General features: G+C 32.3%; 1 protein-coding gene across 1 annotated transcript in view; it reads left to right on the forward strand.

Annotated features, from left to right (window-relative positions):
* Positions 1-3291: 3291 nt before the first annotated feature.
* Positions 3292-20277, forward strand: part of LOC133185122 (uncharacterized) — a 33977-nt gene continuing 16991 nt past the window's right edge. The window contains exon 1 of the mRNA XM_061320181.1: positions 3292-3625. Coding sequence (XP_061176165.1) covers positions 3298-3625 — 328 coding nt within the window. The 5' untranslated portion in view covers positions 3292-3297. The remainder of the gene's footprint in view (positions 3626-20277) is intronic.

Raw genomic sequence — 20277 nt, forward strand, 5'->3', positions numbered from 1 at the left:
AAAAATATATTGGTAGACAAGCGGTAGGTAGGGTTAAAAATCAGTAGACTCCCGAAAAAATTGGGGAAGTTGGCATGTATGTATTTGATCGAGTTTGCACGAGAAGAGTGGAAAGGGGAGGGGGGTTATCGAATTTCACTTAAAGGATGCTGAATCTGTAAACCCATTGGCTTTACCATTTTGAACGGGACACAAAAAAGTCAGGAAAGCAAACAGGTTTTGAGGAATTTATCCAACACACAGGATGTTTTCTTTAATTGCGAATTTTCCGTTTTTGTTTGGATGGAATAATGTGTATAGATTCTGTGTGGAATAAATTTTTAAAAGTGATTGTAAACATTTGACATTTTACATTCCTAGGGAAATATGACTCTAAAATTTATAATAGGAAAAAATCCACATTTACTATTTGTATGTGCTTTTGATAAATTGAATCAGATTTATTTTTAAACCGTGCTGTAGTTAAGATACAGGATAGTTTGCCAATACAAAACAATATATAGGGCTAATACAGAATGGAAAATAACTCCACCCACTGTAGTCCCATTCTGTATTGCTAATACAGAACAGCGAATTTCAAAGAAAAACACCGCTATCGTGTCACAACCGCTCTTTAATGCGGTCAATACCCACTTTCTTTGATTTTGTGTAAACATTTGTTTTACCGAGAAGCCATAGACTGTTTCACGGTAACTGCTGTACTGCTCTTTTGCAGGGCAAAATGTTATAGTTTGGTGAAATATGATGATGTAATTATTAAATATATGTTCATTTGATTATATGTCCAAAAAATTCTCCAAGCGTTATTATTTTGCCCTGCAGAAGAGTTTGTACTGCAGTTACCATGAAGGGGCTGTGACGTCACATCAACTGTGAACCTGACAGTTGCGAACTCCTTTGGTCATATAGATAATATGTTGATGGTGTGACCGTTAGGGCGAGCGCAGATCTATATCTATTCAGTTTTAATTTACATCTGTCTCTTTAATCAGCAATCAACCGTCACGATATCCCAGTCGTTAGAGAGCTCACTCCATGATCGGAAGGTCGTGTGTTCGAATCACGGCTGTGACTGACGTAAGTCGATAAAAAATTGGTTCCTTTGCCAAATGCTCGGTACTCTGGAGTGAAAGTTGCGGGTCCTTCGAAAGAGACCTTAAAACTTGGACCCTGTGTCATGTTAGGCATTGGCACCATAAAGATCCCTCACTGCTCAAAGGCCTTGAGTGCTGTGTAGAGGTCTAAATTTAAAGCCCTTTGCCAGTATATAAAAAAAATCCTGTCTCACAGGTGAGATAAATTCCATATCCAACTACAAAACATTGAATTTTCTGTTTATTACATTTTCTTTGATTTCTCCATGATTTCTCAATGAGTGGCCTTGCATCCAGTTAAAGATTCAATGTAGGAAGGCTAGCTGTCTCAAACATTTCACAATCCCAGTTTGGCAAACATTGCACAAGAAATCCTATCTCAAGAACTCAATACCGATTACGAGCAATCTTGTGAAGGACCGATCAAGCCCGGGGGAGAGACAATTAAACAATTGCTATTCAGGTTTCATGTAATCATGAAATGAGAACAAATAAATATTAAAACTTAAAATAATCATTTTATTTATTCAAAATACGATCACTGTTTTTGAAATCAAGTGAATAACCTGTAAAATACGAAAGAAAACATGTAATGACATTATCAACATTTACATCCGGTATGTATAATAGTAGAACAATGATGATCGGAGCTGAAAATTCTGAATTTTATTCACTTTCTATCTCTTGAACCCCTTGATCTCGAACTTTTCTTACGGTCCCTTGAACTTCGAGAGATCGAGAGTCACCTGTAATATGATATTTTTATTCAATTTAAAAAAAAAAAAATATCAACTAACAAATTTCAGAGCATCAAGTCTACCAAAAATGAAAGACTTGCAATCCATCAAGTTTTACAATCTAATAAAAAACAATGTATTGAATATAATGATTAATATTTTGATGTATTATTAGGCTGTACTTTGTTAGCTAAATTGTAATTGAATTTCAAATAAATTTTGACTGTCAATGTTAAAAATTTTTGAACACCTCTAGATCCATAAAAATACCTTTAGTGACTTGGTACCTTTGTACTCCTCTGCTTTATACTTAGTTTATAACAGTGTTGAAGTATTCTCAATCTATAATGTAATATTTGTGATATTAAATTAATGTCTACATCAAAGGAGATGTATAAACATCAAACATTATAAGGAATGGAACAATTATTGAAATCTTTGTATCAAGGTTGACTTGATTTTCTTGCGCTACACTGTTTATGATAATTGAACAATATTTGATGGGCATATCATGCAGGGTGGGGGGGGGGCACTTTATTTTTAAGGCCAAGGGGGTACACATATACATCCGGTGACAGTTTTTTCTGGCTAATTAATTACACTTTATATGCCCATAGCTCTCAAATTATGTCAACATATAACACATAAACTACCTATTAGAGTGCACATGTACTGAAAATGCACTTGGAAACTCCCCAAATTTTGGCTTGTTTTTCCAAGATTGTGGCATCAATTCAAGAAAAGTAGACATTTTTTGTGTAAGAATGAAAAAAATTAAAACTATATTCCAGGAAATTCAAAGTAGAAATTGGAGAAAGCAAAACCAAATTACCAGTATTGTCAGCCCATGGTCATTGATGTGTGCAGGGTAAACAAAACTGAACACACCTGATAAAACATAAACATTAACAGCACTCATGCCCTGTTTACAAACACAATAGTTTAATGCAATGTTATTAAGAATATTGTGGTAATTGAATATAAGAATATTCATGTAATTTATAAGTTTAATGTATTAAACTAAAGCAATTTTTTTGATAAAATAGAAATTAAAAATTGTAAACAATGCAACTGTGTCCAGGTCCCTTTAAATTTCATTTTGTGGTATAAAGAGACCTGCAAATTCATATCCCACACCAACTGTAAAATTACAAATGTGAAATTATTCCGTACTTCTTAAACTACAAAATCAAATTTCATTCAATTTGAAAGAATATTTTTCACCCAAGCCTCATGAATATGAATATATTTAATTTTTTAAATCATAATTAAGAAACAAACAAAAAAGTCACCTGCTGTACAGAATTTAAAATTGTATAAGGTGAAGTTAATCTCCAGCATGCAGAGTTAAATTTTAACATTTTTATTGCCATTTTCAACAAGTTCCAATGTTTTAAAATCTTTTCACCTTAGTATACTTTTTTTACAGTTTACTAAATGATAGAAGACAAACGAAGAAAATTAACATGGCCACTGCTTGTAAGGTAGCTAAACTCTGCCAGGAGAAATCTGATTCTGAATCAAAGAATTCATGTGCTGGGGAAGATGAAACCCAAAATGAAAAACCTAAAACAGCCTTCCCTCCCACTGATGTCACACTGGAGGTAGAAGGAATCGATATACACCTAAATAAACAGGTGTTGATGGACAAATCACCCGTGCTAAAGGCCATGTTTGAATCTGACTTCAGCGAAAAAGGCAAAGTAAGGATATCTTTACCTGGCAAGAAGTATGGAGATTTTGTGAATTTTTTACACACGTTTTATTTCCCTGACTTCCTAGCTCCTATAACTGGTAAGTCTTCTTAAAGTTTGTTTGATTCCTATGACTTTACAGCATTACCTGTTACTTAGAGCTACACAGTTGGATCACTCCTCTGTTGTATGTCTGTCTGTCTGTTCATATACCTAAATGTTTGTACATTGATTAAAGCAATATGAGCTGCAACATTGATGTCGGAAATTTTTGTTGCAAAATTGTAATTAACTATTTCAGTGACAGAAAAAAGAACTTTTATTAACTTCTGTTGTTCATATTTGCGATGGAAGAACTATTTATAACCTTTAATTGAAGCAAAGTTACATTATTGTTGTCCTGTACAATATTGCTTTCTTATATAATACTACATATTTGATTGTACAGAATCCTTTATTCTGAAATATTTACATCCACTGAATATTATTCCTTTATTTCTTATAAAAACCATAGCCGTTAATCAGTCCATAAACGACACTAAGCAAGCCACCTGCATAGATTTCTTAAGCAAAGGCTGTTCCATCAATTATGCATACAGTGACATACACATCTATAATACAATATTTACTTTGAATGATTTTTTTAAAAAGATATAAATATAAACAATAAAATGTCTTTCTTTGTTTGTTAGTACGGGAATTAACGTCACAGCTATTGCAGAAAAAATTCAATTAACCCGCTTACGTGGGTTATGTATTTTTTTCTGCAACATATCCGTTGAATATTGAACCAGGAGTGCTTTTTCACCGTTGAAAATTGAGACCAAAAATCGCGGAATTTATACCCGAGGTCATTTTTCAACACCTTGGTAATTTTTTTCCAATCTCTTATAACTTCAACATGTTGAAAATTTACCCTGTTGAATATTATTGACCCAAAGGCACTTGTTTCGGTAACAATTTTTTTAACCCATACTATAATAATATCACAAGGTATCCATGCAGCTCCGAATTACATGGAGTACCCCCTCCCCAGAATCGCACTCATTTACACTTTCAGAGGAAATGTATTCGCAACTGTTTAATACCATTGTCATCTACGATAATTTATCTACACAACCATACATGGTATGTTTGTTTTTATTTTCTTTTATCTCCGTAAACAGCGTCAGGACTCTGCTCGCCGAGTGGAAAAGTCAAATCACCCCATGAAATGGTATGTGCTAATAATAGATTATTTCAACATGCAAGATAATTTATCAACATACAACATAAATATGTCAACATGCAATATAAATATTATCAACTGGGAATTCGGAAATTTTTTCCAAACTTATTTAAAAAAAAACCGCCTGCATACAACCTGCTAGATGTATCTTATGTTGAATGCAGTTTATCTATTTTCAACACAGTTGACATGCAAGATGATCAAGTCGACATGCAACTTAGTTATGCTGACATGCACATACATATAGGCTGTACATTTTTTGCGGAAACCGAATGAAACATTTGGGGGAAAGTGAAAGATTTTCTCCAAATGTACTGAAATGTCCCTTAGCGTACGTTCCGCAATTTACCCTTCGCGATGAGTTGAACCCAGGTTATTAAATCATAGAAGTTTTGGAAATACAACTTTTAAAGTCCTAAACAAATATCTTAGACAACCAACCATCAGCATTACAAAAGAGTATCAACTGAACTCGAACTTCTGTGTAAAGAATATTTAAAAGATAGGAAAAACAATGTTTTTTTTTCAGAACCGTCGGTTATAAATTTGTTGCCCGAACAAACATAGTTGTTCTGGCATAAAATTTATAACCGAGGCGGCTGTATTAGAGATTCTGATTTAAAAATATACGTATTGTACATTTATGTAATATTATGTACTAGAGTTCTGTGTCATATATGTGTATAATTATCGTGAATGTCAACGTAAGTTGCAGGTCGATCATGTTGACATAAATAAGCTGAATGTCAACATATATAAGTTGCATGTTGACATAAATATGTTGCATGTCAACATTTATCTTGCATGTCAACATAAATTAGTTACATGTCAACATAATTAAGTTGCACCTAGCATGTTGGAAGTCACAGGCGATTTTTGATATTTTTAGAAAATGTTTCAAATTCTTAAAACTATTATTTTGCATGAAGATGTTGACATAATTTATAGGAAACCCCCCCCCCCCCCACATGCATACAGGTACAGAAATATGCCACCATAAAGATGAAATCATATGATTTTATGTATACACGATTTAGTTATTAGTGGGTCCTTATCATCTATAGTCAGTAAAACTTCCAAATGAAACATTTGTGGCAGACTCTGTGGTGTATTTTATTTCAAGTTCATTGGGATATATCGAGTCGACTTACGAACGGAAGTAACTGATATTAATGCTAACATGTTATTGTAAAGAATAAAATTGAATTCAGTGTGTGTAGTTAATTGAAAAAAAATAATAGTTGTAAACATCAATCCATAAATATGTGTTTTTATGCTGTTGAATTTAGAACTTCAACGGACTAGGGTCTAAATTCAACACCTTTGGTCTCAATTTTCAACGTTGTAAAATCATCCCCGGCTCAATTTTCAACCCAGGTCAAAATTCTACGTTACACCGGCAGTGGGATTCGAACCCGCGGTGTAAGGATCAATTCCTTACTCCGATCCGCGACTCTAGAGCAAACGTATCGGAATGCGCTATACAGCATCTTTTGTCTTACGGTTTTGCAGGATGGCAAACATTTCTGACAACTTATTTTCATATTTTATCATAGAAATCCTAAGTCCATGCATTTTGCCTAATATTCGTACTACAAAAACGTATTGCAATACGATATTCTTCATCATCGTACTGCAATACACCGAAATACATGTATAAGGCAAACAATGCTAATAAGCCTTTAGAAAAAAAATCTGTTGTAAAAAAAAAAAAAAAAAAAAAAAAAAAATAGATAAAAAAAATTATAAAATTTTAATCTTAGTCGTAAGATTCTTTTTTTTTCTTTTTGCGAAAAGACAGAGTTTTACAAGGGAGAATATAGGAATTTGTTTTGAGAATGACAAGACCAGACTAAATCATATTAAAAAGCAAAACATACCAAAACAAAACTTACCAAGGTTAGATCCAAATTTACATAATGAATGTATACAGGGAAAAATCATCTTCAGAACAAGTTGATAGTACTGATATTGAAGCAATATTGTGTGGATTCAATATTGACCGAATTGTTGATCTCTAATAGCCAGATTTTGGTCCACAATAGAGAGTAAAAATTATTAGAGAGGGAAATTAAAATTAAACTAGATGCTGTCATATGACAGTAATACCCGCACCAAGGTGTTTGCCTCTAAATGCACACTCCTTCATATTGGGCTTACCAAGGAAAAAGTCAAAAATAATTCTATAATTTACACAGTACATGTATTCGTCAAATCGAGCATAAAATGCTCAGGTGACCTTGTGACCTATGAGCCTTTTATAGGTATTTCCTTTACTTAATTCATTTCCAGTCTGAAATAACAGAATTGAATTAATGATGTAAATTAGGATTTGATAAAAGAGGAGATATAAATTTTTGGCCCATAATTGGAACTACTAAATTTATTTTCTCAACAACAAATAATATTATTTTAGTACAAAGCGTTTTTGATGAATTTATCAAAATGTGCAAACTTTGTTTTAAGTTTTTGATTAGGCAAAAACCTCCTTGAAAAGCCATACCCAATCAATTTTGTCCACCCCCCCCCCCCCCCAACACACAACAATTTGCCTGTTTTTGGAAATAGGCCTAGATGGCAAAGTTACGTTAAAACATCGATTGTTAAGATAATTTAAAATTTGTTCTTGTACTGTACATGTATGTGAAAATTTCTACGTCACATTGGGCTTGCGTCACCCTACTAGTACTAGTACTAGTTTTACCATTATCATTTTTACATTGCACATGGTGCAGTGTGGTGTAAAAATCATTACATGTATATCAGTAGAAATTAATTCATTTTGTGTTTTAATTGCATGGATTATATTTCATGAAGTTGACAGGACCTATGACAGTCGGTAAGTACAAGTTTAAGTATTGATTTGAGGTAAAATAACCGAATTGCAAAAGGTTAGAGTTTAAAAAGGATCAAAGATCATCGAATGCCACAATAGACGAATTTCACATTGTGAAGAGTTATCTCCCGTTGTCGACATTACATTCAGTTACAGGCACAGATCCAGGAATTTTTGCCGGGAAAAAACAAACAAACAAACAAACAAAATAAATACAATGATGGTGGGGTTCATGTTTTTAAAGGGGGGAGGGCGTCCAAAGTCATTTTTTATTTGCTTCTGTAAATCAGTATAAAGTCCTATTTAAATAACTCTGCAAATTCCATTGGGGGGGAGGGGGGTCCAATCTCCCTAGCCGCTCCCTGTCCCTGAAATGACAAATGATCATATGACTCCAAAATAGTAGAAAACTTTTCCATTTGACTGTACATAATTTTGTTTCTTGTGTTATTATGTTATGTACATTTAATGGTTTAAGGTTATGAACCCCTGGAGGTCATCCCCATTCTCTTAATGAACTGGAAATGTTCACAATATGACTACATCAAATTAAACTAGGGCTAAATGTAACAGGAACCGTTACAGATGTTCCCCAAACGCTCAGAGCAAACTTCGTTTGGAGAACATAATAAAAGTGCATCGATGATAAGATTGCTTGACATTTCATTCATGAATATGGGTCAACCCATGTACCCTCCTAGAATTAGGAATGAAAATCATTCAAAGAGATGGACCATTAAACTATTTGTATATATTCACATTTTTTTTATGTCAAAACAAAGTATTAGTTACATGAACAAACAGGGGAAGGGGCGAGGGAAAGGAGTTATCTCTTTACGTCTTAGTTGTTGAAAACTCCTAAAATGAATGTTAACCTCAAATCCAACTTGCACGTCTTCATTATCTTTAAGTGGTGACAGGTGTCTCCATAAGTGAAAAATTCCCGAGAGGGACATTTAACAACAAACAAACATTAATGACTTAAAAAACACAATGTACATGTGTAGCGCCGACCGAGCGGTCGTATTTAATTAAGTCTTTATTTTGGTAGCGTAAAATCCTTCCTCATATCTTGAAATGAGACTCAAGTTCATCTATTCTACAGTTTATTTACACATCTCACAACTATATACAATCACTAATATCAATCACAAAATAAATCCAAGTTATATAATCCAAATAGTAACATGAGCGAAGTTTATAATCCAAGTGTAAAAGTCAAAGTCATAGTACTATTCTAACGCAGTTTCAGCGCGGTATTTATACTAAAGATCCGCTTCTGACAATAAGGAGCTCTTATTTTGGATCCCTAAGATTAGGAGTCAATGTATCAATTACATAAATTAACATGGCAATCAGCAGGCGGTACATAACATAGACATGTGGGGTAATTGAGATACACATTAAGGATAAATATATAAAAAGTGTGAAAATAAGATCAACTTACGAATTAATTAAGATAACATATTTGAGACCGCTACACATGTACATGTTTATTAGTCAACGGATATACTTCTGGTCATATCTCTAGTTCTCCTTTGAATCAGAAATGAATGATATAGATATTTTAAGAATGATTAAGAGTTGAAAAAGTTGTGCATCTTAAAATTGACTAAGCTCTGTGGTTGAATTAGCTATACCAGTTTAGCTTATTTTGCTACTCAAAGCACCTTGATTAACTATTTTTAATCATACTGTTTTCTGAAATGTGAAGTTTTTTCAACATGGATACAAGTCATACATTTTCAGCTTCTGAAAACAATGCATGAAAAAAAAACTGCTTTTCAAATACTGTAAATCTTTCCAAGTACTTGTGATCATAAGTTTTTAGCTCACTTGAGTTTTTCTGGTTTTCTGATCACATTTTGTCTGTCATCCATCTGTCCGCCTGTAAACTTTTCACATTTTTGTCTTCTTCACTAGAACCGCTGGGCCAATTTTAACAAACCCTGCCACAAAGCATCTTCGGGTAAACGGGATTCAAGTTTGTTCAAATGAAGGGTCAAACTCTCTTTCAAGGGGGGATAATCAAGAATTAGTGAAAATTTGGTGGTATCATTTAAAAAAGTCTTATCAAAAACCACTGACTGGGCCCAAAAAGTTGAAACTTTCTTTACATAGACTTGTGTAGATTCAAATTTGTTCAAATTATGACATACTGGGGTAGGGTGGGGCCACATATGGGGATCCAATGATTTACATAGAAAAATGCAGGGGATTTTTTCAATCATAAATCTTCTTCTCAAAAACAGCAAGGGCATTATTGTCATCCGCTTTCGCGAAAGGGACCTAGGGGACATTAAATCTCATTTGTCTGTCAGTCTGTCCGTTTGTCAGTCTGTCCCTCTGTCACAATAAATTTAACCTTGTTCATAACTTTTGAATAATAAGAGATAGGGCTTCATATTTCACATGTGCATTTCCTACAAGAACTTTCTAAACATACTATGATTTTTGAACCTATGACCTTAATCTTGAAGTTTGACCTACTTTTCAAAAAAATTTAACATTATTTTAAATTGATCATTTTGAAAGAGAAAAGATAGGGCATAACTATTCATATTATACATGTATATTACCTGTGACAAGACCTTTCTAAATATATCATGACTTTTGACTCTGTGACATTGACCTTGAAGTTTAACCTACTTTTCAAAAATGTTATATTTCCTTATAAGAGACAAGACTTTCATATTTGACATGTACATTACCAGTAAGAATATGTTTCTGAGCATGCTATGAGTTTTTACCCCTTGACCTTGATGTTTTACCTAATTTTCAAAAATTTTAACTTTGGTGATTACTTTTGAATGACATATGATAGGGCGTGCATATTTGAAACAATATGTTATATATATATATATATATATATATATATATATATATATATATATATATATATATATATATATATATATATATATATATATATATATATATATAATTCTTTATTAAACAACTTTAAGCCATACGGCCCATCAGTATACACAAAATCAACATAATTATGCACGCATAGCGAGAGTCTACGGGGGGTGGAACCCCTAGTGTCCATCTGACCCCTGACTCCTCAACACCAACAATTACAGTAAACATTATAAACTCTCCATTATACATGAAAAAATATCTATACATAATATGCATATAAATTAAATTATTCATCATTTCTTAATATCATTGCATGAAAAATAAATTTCCCTAATCCAACTAAAACACCAATATCATGAGAGCTGAGTAATATATATATATATATATATATATATATATATATATATATATATATATATATATATATATATATATATATATATCCTATACAGTTTAGCTATGCATATTTTGCATTTTTACAAGTTTATTTCAAAAGTTTTTATAGATACACGTTTTGAAAACACATTGGAAGTCATTTAACAATTTGATTTGCACTATTGCTTTTAAATGCAATTTAAATCTTTTTCACAATGCAGACAAAGAAATATTCATTTCTCATTCGGTTTAAAAGCATTTAAATCAATTCTCTTTCGTCTTAAAGTAAGGGGCATCCTTTAGGCAAAATATGTTATGCAATCTAATTTGCAATAATTTAAGAAGTAAAAGTTTATGTGTACTAATAATCAAGATAACAAAGACGTTCAATTCTCTTGGTATATACACAAGTTTGATTATTTTGTGGAGGCGAATGTATTTCTACAGCGTGTAAGTGGTTTTAACATAATTTGACTGAAACCAATACCATTTTCTGCCTTCAATTTTAAAAGAGATTATTTAGTATATGACATAAGCACAATTGTGATATAATTGTATTTGACAAAATATGAGTAGCAAGAAGAGAATATTATCAAAATTAAACATTCAATCTGTACATTGCAGATTGTACCCATTTTTAAAGACAGCTTTAGAACAATGCATGGAAATGGAATCCCCTAACAGTGCCCCGACTTTATAAATCTATCGATATTTTCAACAAGATCCATTGCTTTTATAATCTTTTCACCGTAACCATATTATTATTCTTTACCAAAAAAGCCCAAGAGACACAACATGACCACTGAATGGAAGGATCCCTGTGCTGTGCAAGAAGAATGCGAGCCCCATTATGAGGAGCCAAGAAAAGCCTTCCCTCCTACTGATGTCATATTGGAGGTAGATGGAATGGATATACACCTCAATAAGCAAATTTTGATGGAGAAGTCACCCGTGTTTAAGGCCATGTTTGAATCTGACTTTAGCGAAAAACACAAAAATAGGATATCTTTGCCAGGGAAGAAGTATACAGATTTTGTGAATTTTTTATATACTTTTTATTACCCCGAACTGTTGGCTCCAATAACTGGTAAGTATTGGATTAAAAAAAAACATTCTATTGAATTGCCTTTCAAGTGGATCCGCATCTTGGTTCTCTTCTCTATTCTACATCTTGAAAGATGTTAAGTCCAAAAAAATTAAGAAATGACATTTTTAGGTGATCAGTTGTATACAATTTACATTTTTTTAAGATGAGGGGTTGATCTTCTATTACCTTTATCATCACGCAATAACTTGTGCAAATATTATTAAAAATCATCAAAATAATACTCATCTTTGTTCATTTCCAGAGAAAAATGTGCTAGAGGTAGTATGTCTGGCAGATGAATACCAAATCGTGGACCTCAAAGATAAGTGTGAATCATTTATCCAAGAAAATTGCAAACATGCATGTGAAGGGGAAAACTATCGCATTGAAACTGATACTCTGGTGGATTATGTAGCTTGCGCAGAAAAACATAATATGGTTTTGGCTCTTCCTTTGATAATAAAACTTTGTTCAAAACACAGTACTGAATCATTGAAACAGGCAAAAATTGATGAAAAGGTTTCTGATGAAACACAACGAAAAATTCTTGACATTCCACTCAATTATGTGGAACAAGAATTAGCATCTACGTTAGATAACGGTAACTATTCACTAGGAGTTGTAAAATTTAATGCCGCGTTTGTATATTGCGTCCGTCCGGATACGGACATCTTAATTAATATAGATTTATTTTAAGTAATGTTTTTCTCACTTTGATATTTCTGTCATTATTTCAGGAGAACAAAATCTTTTACAATTAATGGAGCTGGCCTGGGAAGCTCAAAACGATGAAAAGATGAAAAAATGTGAAGATCGTCTCGTGGCTATTTGCACGCAGGTTAACAAGGAAGGAGCTAGCAAAATGATTGGAACGTTTTCAAGGGAAACAATTTTAGATTACATAATCGCTGCTGAAAAATATGAATTGAAAAATCTTTTATCCTCTGCAATTGCACTAGCCTCCAAATGCAATTCTAAGGGATTAAAAAATGAATTTAAATATAACAAAATTACAAATATAACAAAATTAAAAATAGATACTAAACGCCTCAATCATATTGAAAGACATTGTGGTATGCATGCTATGAGTAGCTACAACCTTTTCCCAACATAATGCAATGCTCTGGGTAGTTCTGGTATAATCATTATTTGGCTATATTTGTCGGCGATTGTTTATCTAAAACTGCCCATGTTACGAAAGAGAGTAGACAATATTTTCCTCGAAATCTTCAGCAAAAAGAATTTTTAAATGCCTTTTATAACAGAAAAGTCACTAATTAAAATTAAAGTTTGTTTCCTTCATTCAAAAAAGCAAAATATTTGGAGAAAGCGGAGAGTACTATTTATTTCACACAAAACGTTGTATTATACAAATATATCAGTGGGAAAAACCGATTATACATTAATTAAAAGTGCTACAAAAATGCAAAGAATTACAAGATCAATTAAATTGAGAATATTTAGAAATTGTTTTGTTTTTTCTTCATAATACTGTAATGATTTCAAAGAATCGAAGTATAATTCTATGTTCAAAAATCTTTTAAAGCTAAAATCGCGACTAATTACCATTTAGTTTGAAATTGTTTTGTGATATTTTAAATAAAAATAGAACTGTATATGAAGCTGTATAGAGAAGTTGAGGGCATCATAACTATCTCTGTATTTCTATATTGGAATCTACACATTGTTTTCCATCTTTATGATCGCTTTAGTTTGTATGCTTTTCTCATTTACATATAAAGAAATCGTTGTGCCAATTCTGTATCTACTTGCCAAACATACTACAGAACACTTCATGGTCAAGTCTCATACACACTTTAAAAATTGGAAACTAATCATTAGAGCGCCATTGTTTGTGATATCAGAGTTGGGGTCATTTACTTTGAAATGTAATTTAATACTTTTAAATACATTGAAAATTTTGTCAATTACTTGCAATTACAATTACATTGATTTTTACAAATGTAATTAATTACTCTCAATTACTTTGTAGAATCTAATTAAATACATTTCAATTACTTTTGTTTCACTTTCAAAAATCTTGAAAAACAAATACATGTAAATTTAAGGTAGGGGGAGTATCTAAAATAAATAATGTCAGGTGCCTGTGGTGTTTGTGTGTTTCATCAACACAAGACCTAGTCCTACATGTTTTGTTTGACTGCCTCTATGGAATTTGATTAAAACAAGTTTTCAAGAGTTTATGAATTAACCATAAAATATTTCGCAAATTATTTCAGCTACAGGTAGGCAAGCTAAACACCTTAAATTGGAAATATTGACAATTTTAATACAATAAATAATACTTGTTTTATATTTCAGATACCAAACTGCATATATGTATATAAAGATCTGTTTAAATGATAGAATAAGGATTCGATATATATTTCTTTTCTTAAGTATATAAATAGTAAAGCAATTTTAATAGTATTTAATAAATCACAATCTTTGAATTTAAACAAAGCATGATGTAAAATTATATAAAATTTTAGAGGGTTCTTTTTATAGCAATTTACAGCTGGGAGTTGAAGGGCAACAAGGCAGGTCTTAATGACACATTCAATTATCTTCTTTTCTTTTTGATAATCAAGCAACAAAAAAAAAATGAAATGTTTTCATGCCTATACTAATGAGAAGTAAAACAAAAGTTTTGATAAACATTAAATAAGTATTAATGCTTTATGTGCATCATGATTATAAAACAAACTAATATGTTTATAAACAAGCCAATATATCAAATTCATTTATCAAGAAATAAAAAAAATTAAGATTTTGAAAAACAGAAGGGCTTCTTTGAATAATTCAAAATATCTGTAAAATGTGACTGTGTTAGAAATTCTTTCTTATTAAATACACGTAATATGTATTATGTAAAGTAATTGAAATGTAATTGAAAAGTACAGTGTATTTTAGCTATGTAATAAAGGAGTTATTGAACTTATATTGATGAATATTGGCACTCGTTAGTGTAAAAATGCACTCGCAAGCTCGTGCATTTGTACAGCCAACTCGTGCCAGTATCCACCAATATAAGTTCAATAACCCTATTATTGGTTTTTGATTTTGTTGAAATGTTGCCATGGTTATTAAAAATAGAATTTTCTTTTAAATTCTTTCAAAATGCTACTCCTTCTACAGTTTTAGTAAGATTTCAATAGATTACATTAAGATACATAATTCTATTTAGGCCTATCGGTTTTAGATATTGTTGAAGTGTTACCATGGTTACTAAAATAGATATCTCTTTGAAATTCTTTCAAAATGTTACCTCTTCTACAGTTTTTGTCCAATTGAAATTAAACTTGACTCAGAAAGAGACTTAACCAAGGGTCATTATTTTATTTATTGCTGTTGCCATAGTTTCAAGTCCAAGTGCTAACTTTCTCTACTTTTGTTAAGTAAAAAACAGTAGAGCTACGGTCTCGTCAGAGATTTCTGGTTTAAAAATCCACTATTAAAAGGTTTGTTCCTACTTAGCCTTAACTCTAAAATTTGCTTTCTCATTTCTCATAGAACGTTCTGTGGTGTATTTAGTCGATATAGGAACTTGTGTAAACATGGATATAATAAAACATGCAATCGTATACTAATTATATTTTATATATTATTATAGTGGTGTAAATCAGATGTGGATTCTCAAAAACTCCAAAGAATTTTTAGAAAATTTAAAATCGCCAATTTTATTCGAAAGTCAATAATAACATCAGGACGTACGGTTTGTCTACACTTCATACAACCATTCCTCATGATAAATTAAAAACTAGGCTTTTTGATATTATAGACAGCTGCTTCTTCAATAACAATGGAAGTCGAAAATTTTCGTATCTTGTGATTGATAATCAACAAATTACTTTGTTAAAAATCACTCTGATTCTACACACAAGTACTCTGAAGTTGATATTAAAAGGATGCTGGAGTTCATCATTGACAACATTTATGTAGACTTCTGAGACCAGGTCTTCCAACAAACTGTTGGAGTTTCAATGGGCACGTACTAATTGTGCTCCTTTATTAGTCGACCTGTTTTTATTTTCCTATGAAGCAGAATTTATTCAAAAATTTCTACATGAGAAGAAAAAATCACTTGCTGTGGCCTTCATCTCGACATTTAGATATATCGACGACGTATCACCAATTAACAATAGTTACTTCCTTTCATATGCCGACTCAGTAGATCCAAGTGAACTTGAGATAAAAGACATCACGGAGTCTACCACATCTGTTTTACTGACTATAGACGATAAAGGCAAACTAACAACTTAATTGTATGACAAACGAGGTGACTTCAGCTTTTACATCGTCAGTAAAAGTTATGTAGTAATGTCCAGCTTTCACTGCATATGATGTTTACATCTTCCAACTTATTTGATACTCACTAGCATGCTCCGAGTACGCGATCAATTTTTAAACCGAGGCAGGCTACTGACAGATAAGTTGATGTTACAGGATTTTCAACAAATCGTTTAAAGTAAGCATTTCTCAAATTCTATAGTCGTTATAATGATCTTGTTAGCAAAAACAACCTGTCATTGGCCCTTAATTAAGTTGACTGACGTGTTTCATTCCAATTATTAGGCCTTTGTTTTTATTACTGAATTCGACTACGGAATGGTCCGTCTACCTGATCGATACATAGGACTCACGGCGGGTGTGACCGGTCAGCAGGGGATGCTTACTCCTCCTATGCACCTGATCCCACTCTGGAATTTCCAGGGGTCCCTGTTATATCCCCTACTCTCAAATTTGTATTGTTTGTGCATTTTTTGTACATATGTACAAAAGTACATATGTGTAATTCTTAAATAATCTGCATTAAGCTCAAATAAAACAAGCATGCAATACGTATACTATCCAGCGCAATAACCCCGACAAGTATAAGTAGTACAGACGGAATAAAAGTAATGTAATACACTGAATTGATTAAAGTCTAAGGAATATATACATTATATATCCATTGCAGCTCATTGCAGGCGAGAATACCTGTATTGTATTCTTCTCCTTGAAGAAAGTGTGCTCTACTGAGGTATAGTTCCGTTTGACTGTGTTTCATTTACACCTGAATTTACAATTTGCTTTTTCTTTACTGCCTTTTATATAAAAAATGTACCTGCATAAAAGATAGATAACGGAAGGAAAATACAAAAGTTCCTATAAAAGCTTTGGCAGGGCGAACATTTGAAAATATAAAATTGTGGTACCAGGTGGATGGGAACAATCTCTAAAAAGTACCTTTGGTGTTAAATAGTCAGCTGTTATACCATCTGAACTATACTGGGCTGTGACAATATGTGTTATAAATGTGAACCATTGCTGTCAGAAACAGATTTCGATATTTTTTGTATTTTTTTTTTGCTTGAATTTCTACCCTACAGCAGGGCTGCCCCTAAAAAAATCCTATCTTAAATCATTCTTTAGATAACAACCTATCAGGTTACTGAGTATCATTATTTTATATTAAGGGAAAGACCTACACTGAAGGACTTCTAAGCCAAAATTCATGCAAAAATCAGTGCTTTAACGGACAAAATGCTGTTTTATCCAACTTTGGAAGTTAATCTTAAAGTTGCAAATAATAAATGTAGGTTCAAAAATGCAAATATGACAAATTAAGACATAAATACGGTAGAAAATAACTAATGAACATTAATTTTTGAATGTGACTTTTTCCAGGAAAGCCCACTGAAATGTATTGATTAATGCACAATTTTTTAACAGCTTTAATATAACACATTCGGTTTGTTGCCATGATGCTCTCAATGGAAAATGTGCACATTTTACTGGTAAATTCATTAGCACAACTTACTGATAGTCTTTCGAAATATAAATACATTTACACCTTATACATGTTATTGTGTTATCAATTACTTTGCCAGTATTTCCATGCCCATTCAAAATAAAAGGTTTTTAATGATAATGCCCCATTTTCCTTTAAACATTGGGTTTGATGCCATTTGACGTTCTAGAAATTTCCATCAAGGACTAGGCGATTGACGAAAACGATTTGCACATTTTGTCTTTTAATCAATTATCACAAATAACTTCTCTTCTTCTGTATCGATTTAATCTAGTTTTGATTAAATAATTCATTAATGACGTATTATTAAATAATTAAACAATTGTTTCTTGTCAGTTTCATTACAAATTGCCCGTAACTAAGGTCAGTCAATCTTAACCACCACTATACTCTCAACTTGATCCCACGATCTTCCGATCACGAAGCAAGCGCTCTAACACAAAATCACATATCTTCATTGTAAGCAAATAATTTGAAATCTTTGTAATATTGCTATACAAGGCAAACAATGCTTATACACATAACTGCATGTTTGGGAGATCGATCACTGTTCGTTTTCTTCACCTTGTCATTTTAACCACCGAGCATACATCTCTACCGGTGGACAGTCTGTCTCAAAAGATACTTGTCCCTCATACATATCCTACTATGGATATTGGTAAACAATTGTCTAATATACTCGAATTGGACATTGAGCAGCAATAAAGAAAATTTTCAATTAAGTCAAATAACAGACAAAATTGAAGAGGATTAAAGCTGAATACGTTTCGTAAATAGGCATTGTTACGCCATATTTTCTATCTCCGATATCAGCACTTGGGTATACCCTTTGCATTTGTTATACCTGACTGCTTTCGTGTCACGGTTACCTGCGTGGAATGGACTACACGTGTCGTATTGGGTATCTTTCATTACCTTTGTTTACATTTTATTTCAGTTTACGTGTATTTATGTTTGTTTGTACTGCACTGACCTGTGCATCTGATTAAAGTTTCTTTGGGAAATTTTCTTCTGCCGTGGAAGAAGCACACATCTACTTTTGTTGCTATCAAGTGTTTTCCAATAGATATGTAGAATATATCCGTATACACAGGTGAAAACCGATTACACTGAACCATGACCAAATGAAAGGCTTATGTATGGGCTGTACAGGTAACACCAAATGCAAAGAGATATGGTGGAAAAATATAAATCTCAGCCTTTTACGAATCGTGATCAGAAACAAGAATCAATTTGATTTCACCAATTTTGAAATAGGCCTAAACATAAGATTCGATAATTCAGATATTGAGTTAACTTTATAAGCAGACATGCTAAAATTAGAGCATGAAAAAGAATACCCTGACCCGCCTCCATATCCAGCCATGTAAAAAACCTGAAGAAAAGAGTCATTGCACGTTCTTTTGATGGGAAACAACCGTAATATATAACTAATCCCCTTACGGTTATACCCCTTGTCGGTTCTTACGGGCCTGATAACTTACATGTATAAACTTGTATGAAAAACGTTTTACATCAGTAAAACTAATTTTACTTTGTTCATTCATATAAAATGCAGGTTCCAGCAAAGCGAATAAAACTAGTTCGACGGATCCATTAAAATAAGCCGGAAGTATAATCAGCGAAAACGACTGGTAAGGAAACAAATATGCCCATATAATTTACAGCCAAATGAACCTATTTCCGATTGTTATACTGATATAAAAAAAATCAAATAACACTTTCATGTTGACATAGCTAGGTGCACAAACCAACGTAAATGCATGCAGAAAAAGTTTACAGTACTTGAACTACTTGAATAGATACAGAGGTCACTTAATGCAGCCACAGGGGCTTGCTCCCGGCTTAATTATTTATTAAAAAAAATCATATACGGTGTTGTTTTAGTATTACCGTATATGATTTTTTAAAATAAATAATTATAACACGCCGGGAGCAAGCCCCTGTGATTCAGCAAAAATTATTTTGTGATAGATGAAATTTAACATCTATACTTATGAACTAATAAATTTTGCAAAATGAACTCCGATGAATTGCCTGTATTAGAATTCATACTTATTTCTCTGATGCTGCACTAGTTTTGAGATGATGTCTGTAAACTATATTTAAATTTTACTCGCATATTAATTATCGTAACTAGATCTACTTTCGTTTTCGAACAAAAAGCCGTGATATATAAAAAAGAGTACGGTGATGGTAACGTTTGGCAGATCTATGTTACTTACGATTTCTAATGAAACTGACAGCTCGAGCAATCGCTTAATTTTTTGATTAAACGTCATTAATGAAACATTTAATCAAATATTGATTTAAGTGCCACAGAAAAAGCTAAGTTGTGCATGATTACTAATTAAAAATAAAATGTGATAATCGTTTTCCTCAGTCCCCGGTCTTAATCTTTATGGAAATTTCTAGAACATCAAATGGTATCAAACCTGAAGTTAAATAGAAAATCTTTAAAAAATGTAAACCTTTGGGAACACTGTAAGTATGAATATATTTATATTTATATATCGAAAGACCATTAATAATTTGTGCTAATAAATTTACCAGTGAAATATGTATGT

The sequence above is a fragment of the Saccostrea echinata genome, unplaced genomic scaffold (genome assembly GCF_033153115.1).
Source record: "Saccostrea echinata isolate AGI-Se365-2 ecotype Australia unplaced genomic scaffold, CSIRO_AGI_Sech_v1 ptg000012l, whole genome shotgun sequence".
Lineage (NCBI taxonomy): Eukaryota > Metazoa > Mollusca > Bivalvia > Ostreida > Ostreidae > Saccostrea > Saccostrea echinata.